This window comes from Neopelma chrysocephalum, unplaced genomic scaffold, assembly GCF_003984885.1.
Source record: "Neopelma chrysocephalum unplaced genomic scaffold, ASM398488v2 Primary Assembly neopelma1_24, whole genome shotgun sequence".
Lineage (NCBI taxonomy): Eukaryota > Metazoa > Chordata > Aves > Passeriformes > Pipridae > Neopelma > Neopelma chrysocephalum.
Window position 1 is genome coordinate 32,496,532 of NW_020897693.1, and position 20,680 is coordinate 32,517,211.

The 20,680-nt window shown below is 41.2% G+C and overlaps 2 protein-coding genes across 9 annotated transcripts in view; one reads left to right on the forward strand and one right to left on the reverse strand.

Annotated features, from left to right (window-relative positions):
* The window catches only part of SLC25A21 (solute carrier family 25 member 21), a 257,554-nt gene extending 246,854 nt beyond the window's left edge, over positions 1-10,700 (reverse strand). The window contains exon 1 of one of the 3 annotated variants that reach the window (XM_027671102.1): positions 10,609-10,700. Coding sequence is in view for 1 of the 3 variants with exons in the window: in XM_027671087.1 (XP_027526888.1) it covers positions 8,163-8,229 (67 nt within the window). In the remaining 2 variants the exon portion in view is untranslated. Of the gene's footprint in view, positions 1-8,162; positions 8,317-10,608 lie in introns of those variants that run through there. The other 2 variants (XM_027671087.1, XM_027671111.1) reach the window with 2 other exon arrangements.
* MIPOL1 (mirror-image polydactyly 1) overlaps positions 10,507-20,680 on the forward strand; it is a 195,361-nt gene continuing 185,187 nt past the window's right edge. The window contains exons 1-3 of one of the 6 annotated variants that reach the window (XM_027671025.1): positions 10,535-10,552; positions 14,277-14,350; positions 17,930-18,069. The gene's annotated coding sequence lies outside the window, so the exon portion shown is untranslated. Of the gene's footprint in view, positions 10,553-14,190; positions 14,351-17,929; positions 18,070-20,680 lie in introns of those variants that run through there. The other 5 variants (XM_027671016.1, XM_027671048.1, XM_027671082.1 and 2 more) reach the window with 5 other exon arrangements.

Sequence of the window (20,680 nt, forward strand, 5' to 3'; positions counted from 1 at the left end):
CTTGATGAGATTTCTGCAATATCACATAAAATCTATGGTAAAATTAAAATAATCAAGACTGAAATTCCTCACAGTGGAAATCAGGAGCTATTTGCATATTCATTATACTGGGACAGGAATTTATCTTAAGTTTTTTGATTTATACATGGTATCTTAGCTTTACAACCATCTATTGACCTTTACTAGTAATATGTCACCACTTGAAATTCTTGTGGTTGATTCAACGAAAGTCAAATTCAGGGACACTGGTTTTGCAGTACACATCTGAAATAAGCATTTATTAATCATTATTTGGTTTGTATCTTTAAGCCTTTATTTCACATTTTATCATCCAAAATTACATATGCTAATCTTCTTATCTGCAACAGCTTCAACATATATTTTTATCCATCTGCCACCCATAGGAAACAGCACATTTAGCATCTTAACTCTTGTATTGCACTGCCATCTTGTGGGGAGTAGAATGAATGAATATAAATAACCATTACTTGGTTTTCTAGGTTTAGGGTTGGTCATTTTAACAGGGTTTGGGTATTTTGGGGGGTGGGAGAGGAGGGGTGGGTTGGGAGTTTTTTGAGAAAAAAACTTGTTACACTAAAAACAATAGAAAATTTATAACCTTTCTTAAAACCCTCAGGTTCACCATGTACACAAAATCTGAAGGGTGTCTTATCGCACACCCATTGAGGATTCTGTACGCAAGAAGTTTTGTCCCCATTAGCTAACATGCTAATGCTAAATAAAGCTGAGCCACCTACTCACTTTCCTCAGTGTTGCTCTTGGAACAAAGACATAGTAGAACTGATGAAGTTGTTGCAGGATTGTCAAACCAAGAGTCAGTACCAAAGCAAGGCAACACTAGCTTAGTCTAAAATTTAACCCCCGAGTTCTACAAGCAGTTTGTTATAAGCAATTTCTAAGTCTATAGATCAAAACCAAATTCTTTTCAGGGTCCCAGTTTCTACAGAAAGTCCTAAGCATACAACAGGTGTCATGACATGCTAGAAGTTATGAAAATTCTTAGTTTGTTTCTGTCACTGTTACATAAACATGTAAAAATTAATTCATATCTTAACCACCACGTAAAAGCTGTCACATTTAAGAAAACCACATAGCATGAAACACATTTAAGAGTTCCAAATGGGTGTTCATAACTTGTTACTACACTGCAAGGACTTGATCAAAAAACATCAGTTCATCCTGGACACAGCCAGAGAGTTTTGGTCAATGGCTCTGTATCTAGGTGGAAGCCAGTGATGAGTGGTGTCCCTCAGGGCTCTATCTTGGGACCAGTGCTCTTCAAAGTCTTCATCAGTGACACAGACAGAGAAATCAAGTGCACTCTCAGCAAGTCTGCAGACGATATGCAGCTGAGTGGTGCAGTTGACACAACAGAGGGATGGAACGTGGACAAACTTGAGAAGTGGGACTTGTTAAGTTCAAGAAGTCCAAGTGCTGGGTCAGGGCAACCCCAGACATGGTAGAGACTGGGACAAGAAGTCATCAAGAGCAGCCTTGCAGAGAGGGACTTGGGGATTCTTGTGGATGAAAAGCTGGACCTGAGCCAACAGTGTGTGCTTGCAGGCCAGAAAGCCAACCCTATCCTGGTTTGCATCAAAAGAAGCATGACCAGTAGGTAGAGGGAGGTGATTCTGCCCCTCTGCTCTCACGAGACTTCACCTGGAGTGCTGTAATCCAATTCTGGGGTCCTCAGCAGAAGAAAGGTGTGGACCTGTTAGTGCAGGCCCAGAGGAGGGTCACAAAGAGGATAACAAGCTGGAGCACCTCTTTAGAGGTAAAGACAGGTTGAGAGAGCTGGGGTTGTTCAGCATGAAGAAGAAAAGACTCTGGGGAGACATTATTGTGGCCTTCCAGTACCTGAAGGGGGCTTATGAAAAGGAGGGAGAGAGATTTTTTATACAGACTGACAGTGACAGGACAAGGGGCAAGGGCTTTAAACCGAAAGAGGGAAGCTTTAGATTAAATGTTATAAAGAAATTCTTTACTCAGAGTGCTGAAGTGCTGGAACTGGTTGCCCAGAGAGGTTGTGGATGCCCCATTCCTGGAAGCGTTCAAGACCAGGCTGGATGAGGCCCTGAGCAAACTGGGGCCCTGAGCAAACAACAAATCCAATGAGTGGCATTCCTGTCCATGGTAGGGGGATTGGAACTAAATGATCTTTAAGGTCCCTTCCAAGCTCAAACCATTCTATGATTTCATGGTTCTACATAGAAATTTTCATTTGTTTCTTTTAAACATATGTCAAGGATGGTCTTTCTTTGACATAACTCAATGAAATTTTAGAGGAATTTTGCTAGCTTTCAGCTTTGCATATTCAGCACAGTATATGAAAGCTCATGAGGATCAGCTTCCACTGAAATTAAACAAGGTTTTCTAAGGCAACACGAAAACATTTAATTAAGTTAGAAGTATACAAAGCAAACAGTTCAATCTGGCTTTCAGATTCAGGGGTGTATTTTTAGTATTATCAGCTGGTAGAAAAGGGAATGCTCAGAGACTGAAAAATGTTACAGAATTAAAGTTTGAAATGCTGTAGTAGGTGGGGAAATACTCTTAAAAATTTCCACTGGGTTCACAAGGTAACTTCAGCTGTTTCATTACACAGCATTTTGGATACCTCAACTAGCATTGGTCTGCAGCGTGGAGCTATATTCTCATGAGATGAAAATATCACGTTACATGGGTTTTAAGCATCGAGGAGACCAAAGCTAGCAATTTAATCATACCGGCTTCAAAACTAGCGTGAGTTTCTCTGAGTTTCCCTGGTGGTTGTTCCTTATTCCCAGAGACCTGCTGAAGTCAAACTGTCCTGAATACTGTCCTGTCCTCTTTGAACTGCATAATGATGAAGGTAATAGGGGTTGCAAAGACCTTGAAAAGTAATGCACATTTTCTTTTCAGCATGTTTCACAAAACATAGCATGGGTAGATGGTTGTCTGAGCAGAAACAGATAGAAATCTTTCCAAGTCTTAACTTCCTGACTGTCTCCATGTCCTCCTGATTTCTACAAGCATACTAGAAGAGGTTCAGGATATCTTATATCTCAGCTTATACACCCTTAATTTTCTTTTGGTCTTCTCTTCACCCGAAGTTCTCCTCACCTTATTGCCAACCAAGCAACTCCCCTCCAAACCTCCAAGTCCAACACTAGGTAAACACACTATTAATTTCTCAGACTAGCAGAGAAAATTGGCTTCATTGGTTGCAGCAAGTGCATTCCCTTGGAATATTTTAACTTGTAGAAGGTTTCCTTGAAACTAATATTATTTGACTGCTTCCCATCCTTAGTTTTTTAATACAAAGTCTTTGCTAACATCCGAAACACCAAATCAAGGCAGTGAAAGACACTGAGCATGTACTGTGGCCTCAGATAATATTTCAGCCTTAAGAGACTTCAGAGAAAAGCAGGTTTAAGCATTTTAAAATATTATGGTTTCAAATCAAGGTAGTTACTAGTATTCAGCTAGTTGAAATTACCTCTGAGCATTAACTGATTATTTTAGTAACATGGGAATGCAAATTGCATGGCTTAAAAGCAGGAAAAGAGCACCCAAGAAAACATAGAAGACTGCTCCTAACTTTAATTCCCATAAAACTGTCAGAAAAATAATAAAAACAAATTAGTTAAACCCGGGGGGGGGAGTGGGGATAGACAATTTTCCTGCTGTTTAAAGTGCTTCCTGTACATCCATCCCACTCCCTCTCCCATTCATAGGGACCAAACAACCTAAGGTGTTTCACAGAGTAAGCTGGTTAGCATACCTTGTAACAATGTTTGTCTGCCTAATGCCTCTAGCCGTATGAAGACCAAACACTGTTTTTAATACTGTATTCGCATTTGACAGTTTTACTTCGACAAGTGGCTTTCCTGCTTAGAGATCCGATTCAAAGGAGTTGCTGCTATCCAGGGTAAGCAACTTTGTCTACTCCTGAAATAAGCACCTCTCAAAAGAAAAGACTTTACTTTCAAAGGAGCTTAAAAGAATTAGACTCCAAAATCCCAATAGGTTTCAATGCAGCTGGAAACCTAACTCTTAAAAAAAACAACCAAAAACTGAAGCCAAGAGGTCCAGCCAGGCAGAAACCCTGTTGTTTCATGAAAATATGAAGAACAGGGGAAAAAAGAGACCAGCGTCAATTATTCTTACAAAGTAGTTATTTTATTTTAAAGCTAATTTTATTCTGACTTTTCCATATTCATTTTGCAGTAAGAGAGCCAATGGTTCAGGTTCATTTATTAAATGGAATTAGGCAAAGAAACACACTGAATTACAGCAGCAAAGTATTTAAAGATCAGTTAAATATTAAAGATTTGAAAAACATTTCATCTCTGTATCTATCACTACATATATTAAAAAAATTCTTCAAAATTTTACCTTCAAAATTTAAAAATGTTTATATGTTATTTGCACATGTATGGAAGAAAGAGAGGTGATCATACAATAAAATATAAACTAAATTTTATTTATGTTACTCGTGGTTTTAGCTCCATCTGCAGTCTTTTGTTATTAAAAAACAAGAACACACCTATGCCAAGTAGCAACATCCTAAAACCTTTAGGGTAACTATATTCAGCCACTGGCCTTCACTGTGCCAAGGGTATCTGTACAATTGTTTATGACATTTGTACTTCCTCATGCGAACTGACCCAACACTCTCTTACAAGGATGTCTTGACAAATTGACCTGGGTATCACATAACATACTTTGCACTATTCAATTCCTCTCCATGAGGAAAGAAATATCCATCAACTTTGTATGCAACACTATTGTTTTAATTTCTGACTTTTTTCATACAGGCAGGCAAAACAAGGATTCTTCTTGTGATTTGAACCCTGCATTGACTGAACTTCTCAAATAACCTTCTGAAGAACTGCTACAAATCTAAGGAAATCAGAGATTCCCAAGTTGTTCTTTTCACAGTGATTCTTACAGTTTAGAGAGTTTATTTTCTGTTTAATTTTTTGTTATAAATTCCACACATGCCTTAGCTTACTAAGTAACCACTAGAGAAAAGGAGTATGCCTACAGTTCACTGTACTAGAAGGGCCTGAACTTATTAACGAAGTGTCCCAATTACATTTCAATCAAAGTCCTGTTCCTCACTCAGACAAGCAAACAAAACCAAGTATTTTCAATTATGCTTTTAACCTTCATTTGGTAATCTGAAAGATAGGAACAAACAATGGCAGCAGAAAGAACATAAGCCAAAATCAAGTAACATTTTGTTCATATTTAAGATTTAGTTCACCCTCAGGAAGCAGAGCTTTCCATTTCACATGAAGTCAGATTACAAGCCACGCAAAAGCAGATGCACCTTTTGCTGCAGAAAAAGTATTCATGAGATCTGTCATGCTTGAGTTTTACAGTTCAATTACAGCACAGAGAGATTAAAGTTTAACTTAGAAATGCCTATGACAGCTAACCATATGTTTAAATATTTTCCTTTAAAATACTGAATACTTTCCTTTCTCCTTCCTTCAGCATGCCAGTATCTTCCATTTTATCAGTCCTGTAGACTAGGGGTCATGCTTGATTTCTTTCTTTCCTCTTCCCCACCTTTATTAAGGCCATGAGCATGTCCTGTCATCTTCCATAAAGCATCAAAAAATCCTTTCTTCCTGTTCTGACAGCTTAGGCTTATCTAATAATTTTCCACTCGACCTAGCAGAATTACTTCTTATCAGATCCCTTTGCATCAGACATTCAGATGCTAAATTATCTCTCATTTTACTTATGCAGACAATTATTTCTGACCCTTCAATTACACCTATTGGGCTGTGCCATTCATTCCCAACCACCTCACTACATGCCTATCGCTGTTTTGACAGATTCCAACTTAGAGCATCGTTCTTAGAAACAGCTTCATACATTCCTTGTGCTTAACTAACGATGATTTTCTTTTTCAGTTTCCTTCTAAATACTAGACTGTGGTACAGACAGCAAGGCCACTCTAGGATGTCTGTGACATTCTCATAAGACCAGGAAATATGACAAAGCACCTACTGGAGTCCTATGTTCTTCTGCAGCCAAAAGGAATACAGTGTGGTCTAACCGTCACTGGGAAACTAAGGTCAGGCAACCAAATCCCTCACTGGGATGAAATACTAAGTACACCATCAATAACTCATGCCCTCCATCCTTTTTTTTTCTGCTTCCACCTTTCCATGTTGGATCCACTCTTGCCTGACAAACGCAACCTTAAGACTGAAGACCTCAAAGCTACAGCCTTCCTCTTCTACCCTCTCTATAAACTAACAGGAAAACACCATTGAGCTTTAAGCATCTGTCAAGCAAGTTTTCAAGTTTGAGCCATTTCCCTCTAACACCTTAGAACTCCCACTTTGAGCCATACATCTAATAATCCTGGTACAATTTTAGAGTTGTTCAGACTTAGAGAACAGTCATTATTGGTTTATTTCAAAACCAATGAGTAGAAGTTTCTGTACACATTTAAGGCTAGCGATGGAGCTAATGAACCTGGCTGCCTGACAGGAGACTAAGCAAAAGGATGCAAGCATCTTCAGCATTACGTCTGGACTAGATACAACATGCTTCTTGCAATATACTTTTTTAAAAGAGTTAAGTACAGATCAGTTGTCTCCCTGAATTGAGAATTCTCTTACCTCAAGATGTATGCCTACCAGATCAGCATGCAGTTTTCATTTTGTCTTTTCTCTACATCACCCTCAAACACAAAGGCTTTCTGAAGTCTTTCTAAACACAAAGTAAAAGCTTGTGTTTATCTAATGACAATTTTCTTTCTGGTGTGTTAGACAGTCTGTTCTATGAACAAAGAGAGCCTGTAACAAAAACAGGCTACTGTCAGAGGATGGAAAGATACTGTGTTAGATCAATATGAATCACTAAGGCACAGGCCCACTGCCATGGGTAGATAAATCTGTCATCTTGCAAAACATGTGGTGGCAAAACACCCCAGTATCCTTTCAGGTATGAAGGGCCTTCAACAGGCTAGCACAGATTAAACCTTCCCTTTCCCTCCTAAAGGAAGAGTGGGGTGGTACCAAGCAGAATCTAAAAAAGCTTTACAATTTCCAAGGCTGCAGAAGAGCTGCATAAACAGTCATACAATACACTGAAAGGGTCAGGACAGAAGACTCCACTTCTGCTATGACATCCCTCTCTGTCAAAGCAGAAGGTTGAAAACAAAGGGCATAGAGAGTCACTGGCATGAAAAGAAAGTGCTCAAATATGTGTTGGTGGCAGGAATGCACAGAAGTGCATTCAGGGATAGCAAGAGAATTAGAGGGAATGGAAGACCAGCTCATATGTAGTGTCACGGTCCCACAGGACTCACCCATGGGAGAATTTTCCTTGAGGACCTTATGGAAAGCATTACCATGTAGCTTTCCTCTTTCATGTAAAACATAATATGACAAACAGCATTTAGACCTCAAGAAACACTAAAGAATAATTAAAAACACACTAGATAGTTGAAATATTAACAGAATTTACTTATACACACCGAAAGAGCAGGATATTGTGTAAAAATCCCCTACATCCTGGGCTGACTTGAATATTTCGGTTTTATTTCGATTTAGGTAAAAAACTGGAAGAAATTAGCCAGCATTGCTTTCATTATTAAACTGTAGCCATGCATCGGTTTCTCTATAACGCAGCGACGGAGAGTGCCACGGGGAAGGCGTCTGGGCAGGGGAGCCACGTTTTCTGTCCCGCATCAAGGCACGGCAGGCGGATCCCTGCTGTGGACTCCATAGAGCGCGGCTCCAGCCATGCGGGCGGGGGACACGGGCGGCTGCTGCCGTTGAAGGGGGCCCGCCTGCCTCCCTTATCACGCGAGGGGCTGCAGGGCGTGTGCAGCGCAGATACACAGCGGAGCAGGGAAGGCGCCCCTTCATCCCCCTTCACCCCCCGGCGGGCCGAGCACCGTTACAGAACTTGCCTCCGGGACCCCGGGCCGTGGGTCGCCTCCGGGGCTCGTCCGCGCCGCCCGGCGGGGGAGGAGCCGCCGCTGAGCCGGGCCGTTCCCCGCCGCCGCTCCGCCGCCTGAGCAGCGCGGCGAGGGGGCGGCGGCGACCCTGCCTCTGCATCTCAACTTGGCAAAGCGCCGGCGGGGGCCGGGCAGACCCTTCCCGCCCAGGAGGGACGTGCCCACTCACCCGCCGAGCCTCCGGCGACGACTTGGTGAGAGGCCTCCTGCAGAAAGCCCCCGCGCTGCCGAGCCATCCTTGACTGCGCCGCGGCGACGACGAGAGGCAGCCGGCGCCTGGAGAGCGGCTGCCAAGCCGAGATCGAGTCCGCGCCGGGCGGGTGGGGAAAGAGCGGGGGAGGCGGCGGGCCCGCGGTTATCTGCGGGCGGGACGGGGGGCCGCGACCGCCGGGGGGCGGGGGCGCCGGGCCGCGGGGCCCTGCGGCGACCTTTGGCAGCCGGCGGGCAGAGGGCGGCCCCGGGCACGGCACGGGCTGGCGATCGCAGCGGAGAAATCGCTCTCCGGTCGCTTCCAGCCGGGAAAACGGCAGCCTCTCTCTCTTAGGGCACAGCCGGGGCGGCCGGCGCTGGAATCGCCCAGGCTGGGGCGGGGAGCGAGGCTTTGGCGGCTGTCAGGGAGCCGTCGGGGGAAGGCAGGCCAGACGCCTCCTCGGGCTCGGGCCGTGTCCTCCCGCCTCGGGGCTGGTGCCATACAGCGCATACTTGCAGTCCTGTTCCCCACCGCTGCTGGGACCCAGCTAACACCCGCAGATCCCCTACTGCTCCACTTCTAGGAAGGGTCCCTTGTGCCGCTCGGCTCACAGGCTGTTTCTGAAGCATGCTGTTCTTTTAAAACCTTTGGTCTAAAGGTTAGATCCAGCTCCTCGATGTTCAAAGGACAGGGGTATTTTGTCACTTTGAGTGTAACTATTACATATGTTACACGGACCTGTTGGCCCATCTTAGTAAATAAAACGGTGCCAGGGCATGAGCTTGAAGGGCTGGGATATAGCACCAGTGCTGACAGACCCCAACACTGCTTGCAGCAAGGCCAAACTGTGCTTTTCTGGAAGATGCCAGAGTACAACGTGGGGTCAGCGTGGGGTCAGCATGGGCTCATTCCCAGCGGCAGCACCATTGAAAGACAAGATAGTTCAGCCGTACGGGTATTCTGATACATTAGTTTGCAGAGTGCCTGTGAGTGTTTTGTGATAGTCTAGCAACAAATGTTGCTAACTGAGTAGAGGTTCCAAGCTTGAAAGGAAATGTAGCCTTTTGTAATGTAGGACAAAAGTTAGAAAAAAACAAAGGGTTTATTGCTACTGAAAGTGATGGGAACATAGAAAATATACAGAGAAGTGTTAAAAGACCAAGACTCTAATTGCAAAAAGGAATAATATTCAGGTATAACATTCAGTTATGTAATTTGCATGCATCAACAAATAAACAGTAATGTGAATTTTTTTATCTTTGTAAGAGCTGAGTGGGCATCACTGTAGGAATACAGAATAACTCCCTTAAACTGATAGACCTTGAATGTGCTGACCTTTAAGTAATTAAAATCTCAACTTCAATGTTTCATTAGCATTTGCTTTAGTTCCCTTGGTTGGGCTCTTTGAGACTGCTGCTCAATAAATATAGTAGGATCATCAAGCCTCCGGTGTTCCCTATCCTCAAGAATCAGATGCTGAAGCATTGCTACTTTTTAGTTCCAGAGATTTAGATGTTCCTGTACAGTGTTCCCTTTGGTTCAAATAGCAAATCTAGTATTAAGGTGGACTTGCAACAGTAGTTCCACAGCAAAGAGAACTTACAGTTGATCAGAGGATGCAGAAACTGGTCACTTAGATTTGTTCTCTGCAGAAAGTGTCACTGCAACAAAAAGGTTTACATGAACAAACTGAAAAACAATGGTCACAGCGCATGTAAATTACACAGATGTTTACAGAATAGTAACCTGCTCCTTAAAAAAATAAACTCTAGTCTTGTTAGGAAACTATTAAGTTTGTCTCACAGTATTCAAACCCCAGATCTGTGCACCTCAACACAATTCAATTCCTCTGCTGACAGTCTTTTTTATATATGGCACATCCATCCATTCCTCTCTCCTCCCTCCAAAAAGGGCAACCTTCCCACTTGTGCAGGTTTCATAAAGCACTTCTAGGCTTAATCTCATTTCCATATGGCCTCTTCCCAAACCAGTACATGAGCACCACTCCATTCTCCTCCTCGATATCCCTGGCAGGGTCTGTCTCTCCATTTGTGGTTACTGCGTCCCTTAGTGGGGAATTCCGTCCCTGGCCAGCCTAGGCAGCACCCCAGCACTAACAGCGCTAAAAGAAACAACTGCCCGACCGGAGAAAGGGCGGGCAGGCGATACTCCCGCCAACCAACCCCTCGAGCCCCGCACCCCGCCCGGCCCGGCCCCGCCCCAGCCCCGCGACCGCGCCGCCTCGCCCCGCCCACGGGCCGCGGCCCCGCCGCTGCGCGCTCCCGAAGGCGGCGGGTGCGCGCCCGCCCCTCCCCCCGCCTCTCGCGGCTTTGTTGTTGCGGCGGCGGCGGCGGGGCCGGAGCGCGCAGGTAACGGGCCGGGGGCGCTCCCCGGGGCTGCCCCGCGGCGCTGGGGGGAAACTCACCCCATCCCCTGCGGCAGGGCTTGGCAGTGGCGTCGCGTCCCGCCGAGGCGGCGTTAGGAGGAGCCGCTCTGCCCTCAGCGCCTCCCCGCGGGCAAGCGGCCCTACCCGGCCTCCGCGCCTCCTCCGCCCCCGGGGCCGCACCGCCGCCGGGCCCTTGCTGCACCCACTGGCTGCGTGTGCCGTGGCAGCCCCTGGGCTGGGTTAATGTTCCCTCCCCCGGCTTGCCCGACCTACCGCCCGCTCCGCAGCTGGGGATACGGGGAGCCAAGCTGTCCATGCGGGGATGCGCGATTTGGAGTCCCCAAGGCTCAGCAAGTGAATGACACTAAGCTTAGATTGGCTTGGGGAAAAGGGAGTAGAGCTTTCCAAGGCATGGCTGTTGAGGTGCATGGAAATGAAAAGTATTAAAATATTTCTTTTTTTGCAGAATGGTTACACAATTTAAAATACTATTTTGTCTTGTTTCAGTTTTTCATGCACAAAGTTAAATATGTATAGGTCTTCATATTATGAACATTCTTTTTAAGATGTCCTTCACTTGTTTCCTTTGGGAGTAATCAGCTCTGCTTTGGCTTTCTTTCATTGCACTATTTCATAACGTATGTGTTCGACTCTCTCTCCTTGTTAATTTTGTTGTATCAACAGGTAAGAAAGTGGAACAATTGTTAGTGCTTACCTGTTACATCTGATAGGAAATAAAAAAATGGTTTGTGCTGTGTTTTTGTTGGCTTTTTTCTATGTATTATAGAAAAAAATTCATTAATCTTAGGAGCATCATTGACTGCCAAAATGATAAGCCTAGTTACCAAGATCTGAGAACATTGACTGACCATTATTAAAAAATCTAAGACATTTCAGTGGCCTCTTCAGTGCTGTTGAAAGAAGTTACACACAAATATGTATTCTTTTTTTAAGCACTCTTAGTAATGGTATGATAGCTAATTATGTATTTCTTTAAAAAAGCTATTGCTGTTTGAGAGAGATTAGATGGCAAAATGTGAAGATATGTATCTAATGCAGTGTCCTGTTTGGATATTATGATTTATGCTTGTTGTAGTTGCCTAAATTATACCCATCCTAAAATATCATTAGTGGTGTTGATATAATAAAATCATTAGTATCAGTAAAATAGTTTAATAAAGTTATTAGTCTTACTTTTAGAAAGGCACAATTTAGTACTGTTCTTAATTTAAAATTTCTTTGATCCGCAGTTGGACTTGCCTTAAGATGCTGTTTCTCAATGTGTTGTTCTCGTGGTTCACATTCAAGTAAATAAAATTTAAGGTTCTACAGGCATTTTAGCGTTAGGTGCTTAGTGAGTGAGAATGTGCTAAATTGGTTGTGTAAATTTTTAGATATGAGCATGAGAAACAAAGCAGTATTTTTCATCATGCTTTTCTATAGTGTACCTTTTGTGTGTGCACAGATACAGGCAGTTTTTCCATTTGCTATTATAGCAGAGTATTAGGATGTGGTTTTCCTTGTCTGAAGTTTGACATAAACACTTGACCAGTTTGCTCCATGGTAACTTCCTTGTAATGAGGAAACTGACACTGTGAAATGTCCTCTACAAATTTAAGATTTGTTGAAAGTTTTGTAGCTCTTTTTGTAGAGCTATGGAAATGTGTTCTGATTTTGAATTGAATTTTCTTTATTACAAATATTACTAGATGAGTGATTCTTCTTGTATTGTAGACATTTAGTTGCTCAGCGTAATCAAAATAGGCCAGTCAAATGCTTAGATACCAATTTAAAACTCTTCTCGTAAATGCTAATTGACTTTTTTCCACTTTTTTCGTTTATTTTTTCTGCCTCTGCTAGTTGTCAGAATACCAGGAGGTTGCTGGCAGTGTAAACAGCTTACCTGTTTATGAAATCAAAATGAATCAAATGAAATCAAAATTAACCTTGAAGTAATTAAATATCTTTGTTCCCATGATCTATATCTGAAGACAGACAAACAGTATTTAATATGTCTGTGGTTTTGGATCTGTTTGTAATGGTATTTATTTTCATTAGACCACAGGAATCTTGAAGTTAAACTTTTCACTTTGCACCTGACCGTATGATGAAAAAGGATGTAGTTCCACACCTATATCCTTCTCAAGTGTAGCCTGCACTGATGTCATTTTCCTTAAAGAGACATCAGCAACCCCATAGTTCTGCTCAGTTGTATTTTAAAATGCAGTTTGATTAAAATTTGAATTTAGCAAGTGAAAAGCCACCTTCAAGGTTTGAAATTTGCTTTTCCTTAAAGTTAAAATAAAAGAGGAAAAAAGACAGTATTCTCATTCTGTGATGTTGTGCAAGTTCATTGTAGGAGATTTTTTTCCATTAGTCTCTTCAACTGTAATTTATGGGCAGCAAGCTAAATTGGGAAAACTGAGCCCCAGGAGGAACTGTGTGAATTCCCTGATGTCCTGGTTCACCAGTTATCCTTGTGTTATAGGATATTACATAGAGCCTCGGTTTTATTGCTCCACGCTCCATTCCTACCTTCTTGCTGTGACCATCTGTTGTTTCCAGGTGTTCCTGACTAGTCTCATCTTTTCCTATGTTTTAGATACTGTGTGAGAGATGTGGGTATTTCCAAGATTCTCTTACTCTGTACTGAGCCCCACTTAGGTGCCTTCAATATTGTGTTGAGAGTAAGGCAGAATGTTTAAAGAAAAGAGGTGGGGTGGAGTTGTGGAGCTCACTGTCCATTTCCTGCACTGTCCCTTTTGTTTGCACTGGGTTTTAAGTTTAGCTGCTGATCTTGCTAGACATGCCTTGGAGAATGGGACTGGGGGGACCAGTCAGCTGGTTTGTTGGCCCTTGCTACCTAGATGTGATGGCAGCTTGGGCAAACGCCATCTAATTTCTCACCACGGTCAGCTTGTTCAGAGTGAGCTCGGGTAGCTCCCTGAACTGCTGCTGATTTCTGTTCTGGCTGCTCTTCTGCAGCCAGAGCGCAGCAGTCTTGGCTGATGGGCACAGAGAGTCCTGGGGAGGAAAAGATACTGCTCTTTTTCACTCTCAGGTATGAGTTGAAGGCACAGTGGGCTTAGTAAGGCAAGGTTTAAATGGCTCAATTTGAGAAATGCTGCATGTGACAGCAGGAGTCAATCTTTAAAGTTAGACATGCTATAGCTGTAGCTGCTGTTGTGCAGAAATACCCTTGGTGAATACTGATAGCAGTCTCCTACTGAAACTTTTTTGCTTCTGTATGTTTGATGAGTTGCCTTATCTTAAGGAAAAAGAAAACTACCTCTAGTGCCTTAAATTGTGCAAATATTACACAATTTTCAGTGGGTTTTGAGAGTTATCTGTTTGCTTATTTGCTTGCTTTAAGAAGAAACAATAAAGCTTTACATCTGGATTGGGAAAGTGTAGTCATATGCTTCGTCTTGTAGAAAAATGGTGCTTCTTTAGAACAGTTTTTGAGGTACATTTTGTAAATATTAAGGGATATTAAAAGATTTCATATGCATACAACGGGCATAGTATGTGTGAGTTCATATGTGTACAACACACTAACATGTGTGAGTACCTGTATTTGGTTGCCTGTTTTTTTCTAACTAGTAGTGTTTTCTGAATAGCTTGATATTATGTCTTCCGAATATCTCATTAGGAAACAGAGATGTGAAATAGCTGTTGAGATTTTGATTTGGTTTTTTCCCCACCAGTTCTTCCCATAGGCATGCAGGATCACACACCAGTAGATGGAGCCCTGTCCCAGCAGCCAGCCTTGAACAAGCTGGTGAGCATACCTGTAACCTTTCCGACCTGAGCGTCAGGCAGGAGGGGCTTCTTGAGCATGTATCTGTGATATGTTTTATTTATATGTAATAAATGAACATGGTTTTAAAATTAAATGTCTAGTATTAGCTGTGCAAGTACTGTATGCTCAGATGCTTAGGGACAGTTTTGCAATGTTCATGGGGGACAGGTGATAGGTGAAATATCCTGATCTGTTCCAGAGTTCTGCAAGTATGAGAGGCCTCTAATGTGCCACGTGTTTTCCTTTTTCATTTAAGTTCTGAGTCAACTGCATGTCCTTAGGCAAGTCTTGGTTGAGGCCATTGAAAACAGGGCCTGTGAGAAGCTCTAAAGAAACTTACAAAGCAGATTAAAATTTAAATTTTGGGATTTAGTTTTGTATTTTTGCTCCTCACTGATGCTAACAGCTGATCTTTTTTAAAGTGTATTCTTGAGTATGGAAAATTATCAAATGGTGCAGTTCAGAAATTCAAAATCAACGGTAGCTAATGTTGCATATTCCCTGTTTTGCATGGTGTGTGTCCACACCTGCAGCCCAGAGATGTACTATTTGGTTCAACTAAATGTTACAGTGGACTTGGTTTGTTGACATTGGTGTGGGCCACTTGTAAAACTGTGAAAAATATCCAGGTTGTTTGCAACTTCCTTTAGAGATCAGTTTACCTGATGCAGTTTTGTATGTAGACAAGTTACTCTAATGCGAGAACAGTTCTTAAATAGCAAGGTGCTGATTTTATTTGAAAATGTGCGATACAGTTCTTAATTTTAAAGGGAGAGAGGAGGATAATGTTTGAGAGATAACAGGTGGTAAGGTTTTGTTCTTCTTGTGGGTTTTTTTGTTGTGTTCATGCCAATAAGTATGTGCTTAAAATATCTGCCAGATTAGTAGTATTCTGTGATTGTAACAGGTACGCAATTTTATAACATATACCCTGCATTTTTTATTTGAAATTCCAAGTGTTTTAATGTTTACATTTCAAAACAATGGGAAGGGTGTGGGTCCACGGTGTTCTTGCTCTGACTAATATTTCTATGCAGTAACACTCCTGTACAGTACCTTATATCTCAAAAGAAAAATTAAGTCATTCTCAAAGCCTGCAGATTTGTCTGATGACTATATGAATACTGAGCTAAGTTGTAATATGAAATAATCTTTGGAAATGTGTTTCGACCTGCTGTTCATTACGTGTGTGAAACTGGCATTCAGATATTAGGGAATGGACTAAAAGGTGAGATTGTGAAAGCATTTGTCAAAAATAAATTATTGAGTTAGAATTCTGCTGGATTTGTGTCATTTGGTTTGCTTTATTTGTTTTAGTGGTTAGTAGTCACTTTTGCTTATGGCTTGCAAAAATGAAATCAGGGATTTTCTTTAACATGGCACACAGTTGGATGGGGCTTTGAGCAGCCTGGTCTAGTGGAAGATGTCCTGCCCATGGCAGGGTGGTAGGACCTCGATGATCTTCAAGGTCCCTTCCAACCTAAACTATTGTATGGTTCATGATAGCAAATTAATACAGCACTACTCCAGTCATTCAAACCCACTTGTTTGTTGCACTTTGGAGAGGAAGCTCTAGGCAGTATTCCAGATTGTTACTGTTTCAATGCCTTTTTGAAAAACAGACATAAACCACAACTGTGAATATCCTTGTGCCTTGAAGGGAGAAAATGAACAGTCACACGTGGGTTGACTCCAACCATCAGCTAAGCACCCAGACAACTGGTTGCTCACTGCTCCCCCCAGCAGGCAGGAGAGTGAAAGAAAACTCATAGTCTAAGGCATAAGGCAGTTTAATAAGACAAGGAAAAATAAGGAAGAACAAACCAACCAAACAAGCCAAAAAAACCAAATGATGCAAACAGTCACGCGCTGCCTCTCACCCTCATCGTACCAATGTCCAGCCACTCTCTGAGCAACAGCTGCTTTGGAAGACAAACCACACACCCCCTTCTTGCTTTACCCCAGTTTGTGTTGCTAAGCTTGACATTATACGATACGGAATATCCTTTTGGCCAGTTCAGGTCAGCTCTGTCCACTCATAACTTCTTGCCCAGCCCCAGTCTACTCTGGAGTGACAGAGTTGGGGAAAGTGAAAGCCTTGATGCTGTGGAAGCAGTGTAAGCAATAGTCAGAACAGTGGTATGTTATCAGCACTGGTTTAGCTGTAACCCCAAAACACAGTACGATGTGGGCAGTTATGAAGGAAGTTAACTCCATTCAAACCAGAGTAAGTACAAGTAGTAACATAACTTCTCAAGAGTAAAAGTACTCTATTCTAGAATGTGTTATGAAAAGCATTTTGTAAATTTGTAGCAGCATTGATGATAGACACTTGTATAGATATACAGCTTAATTTTTTGAGGGAGAAATTTGTAAATTTAGATAAATATAATCTACTTCACTAAGTATCAATTTTTAAACTTTTTTTTAGTAATTTAGAAGAAATTTGACTTCTATGCAACAATTGGTTATTACAGTGACTTCTTACATATGAATGAAGTTGCAACATGTAGATTTGGCATTAACAATGTATCTTAAGCTATCATTGGTTTGTTTGAGAATGATCATGCCCTTTTGTTTTGAGCCATTGTTACAGTGGACATGTTTTCGTGTTTCTTGAATTTTGATATAGCTACTAGCAGAGGCAGTGATATTAGCAACAAAAAGGAAGCTGCAGAAGAATATAAATTTTTGACTTGAGCATTTATGAAACATCCCCCCCCTCCACAAAGGGCATGGTTACAAAGTTTTAGTTCATGTTCTTGTTAAAAGGATGTTTTCTTTGGAGAGAAGGGGGCTTTTTCAGAAGTTTGACAGTAAAGCTTTCAGTGAAATACAGGGTAGAGGTGAAAAGACAAAATGTTCAGAAAATGACATTCCAGTGGATGTTTGCCCTTAGAAGCAAAAGAGGAGCTTAATAGTCTTGTATAAAACGTGAAATGAGTGGTAAAATCAACAGGGTGGGTGTACTGGTCATTGGAAGGTGAGGGAAATAAGACAAACCTTCATTAAACTTGGCCTTTAAATGTTTTTAAAAAACAAAACACAGAAACATCAAGTCTTGCACCTGCCAGTGTGTGGAGAACATTATGAAAAGATGACTGATAACCAGTGTTTTTCTGTGCTTGATGCATCAGTTGAATTTGGCAGTTGCTCTGAAGAAAGTGGAGACCACCTCTGTGTGTTCAGCATTCCTTATGTATCAGCACCTGAGTCCTTTGAGAGATTTTATGTAGTGCCTGAAGCATTTAGCAGGGAAGTGCAGCACATGTTGAATAGCAGAGGTTGTAGTGAGGACTGATGTTTTGACCCAGGGAAGATGATAGAAATGTAGAGCTAGCAGTTGTGAAAAGCTTTGGGAGGTATCAGAGTTTCAAGGTTCTGGTTCTTTCTTGATCCAAAAGATCACAGGTGGTAACTGAAAGAGATTAATTTGTAATTCTGATATAAGCATAAGTAATACATTTTTCTCCTGACAGTATAGAGTACCTCAAAGACCTATTGATAGTTGCCTGTAGCATGAGGTTTTATCCCTGGTACAGTGATTTTTATTTACAGGTTACATTACGTGAGGAAGAAGATTATGGTAACTGAGCCATATAAAGAACTCCTGCAAAATACAGAAAACAGCAGAGGTTGTGCAGAGGCTTGTCATCTTCTGTATTGAACAGCTATAAAGCAACAACTGATTGAAAAAGGTCTGTTGGTCTTCTGAGGTCTGAGTGGTTTCTGAGTGCAAATGTGGGGAGAAGGGACACATAGCTTCAGTCTTATAAGCAAAACTATTTAGACTGAGGTCCTTGAACTTTTTTTATGGCTTAAATTTGCATCTTAGTAGCAGGACTGGGCAAAGCTTTAATACTCTGAGTTTAACATTTATTTGGAAACATAAAAGCTCACTAGCTATAATGCAAAGCATTTTCCAAAATGCTAACTCTATTCTGTTAGTAAAATACATGTGGTATATACTTGTGATCTGGCCCATTCCTAGAAACAGTTTTTCTCTTGGGCTAATTACCAGTAGCTGTGGTACTCTTGTACAGCAGTGAAGAAAACTAGCAACATAAATTAGTCTAATACTGACACTTATGAGGTAAACAATATGGACTGTTCTAGTCTTAGAAATATGTGGTATGAAATTATAGTCAAACATCAATCAACCAACTATGAGAAAAATTCAATGGATAGCTAAAGTATCTTAAATGATGTGCATCTGTGACACTTAGCCTTTTCTGAAAGTTGAATGACTTTGGTGGTCATTCGATTCTTATTCCCCTTTGGAAGTGGATTGTACAAGCTGGGGAGTTGTGCTGGCTTCCTTGTTCAGCTTTGCAAGTACAGTGTGGCTCAAACTGACGTTACTGTGCTTGAGCAGTTATACCCATTCCCTACATCTAAGGTTCAGATTCCAGGTGGATGTCACAAAATCCTTTTTTCCATATTTTTTTGTTTGTAGGACAGATTGGAGTCATTATCTGCAGGATAAGGACATGCTAAAACATCTCAGTAATTCCTACAGAGACTATTTACATAGAGGAAGGATATTCCTGTTTCAACCTAGATCTTGACCAAGTTTTTGATGCTTGTATGGTTTTTAAAATAGCATAAATTGCCTTCTAGGAATTTTTATCTTATTTTACACTGTTTATATTTTATACATACACTGTGTCTATGTACATAATTAAAGTAACGGGTTACAATTTTTAAGGATCTGGCCAAATTGAAACTAAAGTTTGTTTTTTAATATATCTCTAAGTATGTGTCACAGTACCATTTCACTGTAGGGGTTTTAATCTTTTTTTCTTGATTTTAAAAAGCTATTGAAGAATGCCTAGACCTATTTTTGTATAAAATCTGCTTTGATAACAGATAAATAATTTGATATTTCTGTATGTGAAAATCTGTATATGAATATAGTTTAGATAAGCTGCTTTAATCACTTGTGCATATCTTATAATTTTATAGTTAATTTGTGAAGCTAGAGTAATCATTTTTGTTGCATGCTTTTGTGACTGGATGTAAATTAAACATGGAAGTACAGTATCAGCATGAATTAATTATGCAAGTAAACTGAATGGCTATTTCATTATTTTATTGAAATGGCAAGAGTTTGAGAAGATCTTTTGTCTTAATAGATTAGTCAAAATTCACTGGGAAAAGTCTTAGTGTATTTAAGGTAATGGGAAAACATTGCTTTAAGTACATCCTACAGAGATCCTGTTTAAAACAGATGACAGTCTGTCACGTTCAGTAGCACATCAGTCATCAGATTTATTCTAATTCCTTAAGCTGAACATTTCATTCAAGCTTGTAGATTGTCTTGTCAAGCTACCAAAGCCGTATAGCTTTTCTGTCAAGTGTAGAGTTGCACCAACAGTTCACAAATAAATGCTAAGCTGCAAAAATATTGTTTATTTTCTTTAACCTTTTATTCAGTTAACTACACTGTTCTTTCGTGTTATTTTCTCCACATGTGTTTATCACAAGGTATTCGAGGGACTACTTCCTAAACGTGCCTCATCCTGACAACAACCACTTCAGACCAAGGGCCAGTCATTCTGGGACCTGTTGTTTTTACTTGTAGCAGTCTAGACCACCGTGGTTATCACATTCCTCCTCTAATTACAAAGACCCAGCGAGCAGCTTCATTTGCTGCAGGTGTGAAGGAATCCCACTGCCCCTGCACGAGCAACACTGGTGTGGCCAGTCTGGCTTTTTTCAGAGTGGCTGTGGACTTCTTGCCCTGTATGGAAAGTGACAGTTGGTCTATCAGCCCATATAGCTGTGCCATTCTTCGTATTTATTCATCAAAATCTCTGGGATATTTTCTCATGCTTTTTTATGTATTTCTGTGTCTTTCTTCTTTTCTCCTGCTTGACCTTCTCTAATTCTAGCCTTTTGTTTTAAATAAAGTCTTCTGTGTAAACTGTAGCACTTGCATACAAGGTCTACTTAGAGACATACTTTCTTTGAAGTCAACTTATGTGTGTCTGAGGTAGTAAAACATTGAAGATGGCTAGCTGAAGTTAATTAATTGCACTAAGAAAAGAAAGTAAACTATTAGATTGGTGCATTTGTATAAATTATGCTTAAGGCTAAAAAATTACTTGTTAAAGTACTGAAAGGCTCATGTCCAGATTAGATTAATCTCTGTATTAAATTGCTAATGCCATGGCATTCAATATAAAGTTGTGGCTGCCCTTTAATAGGAAAAGGGTTTCCTTGGTTATCTCTTTCAGCTATTAAAAAATTAAATCTAAGCTGTCTGTTAATAATTTTCCAGAACCACCAACTTCAGAACTCTACTTC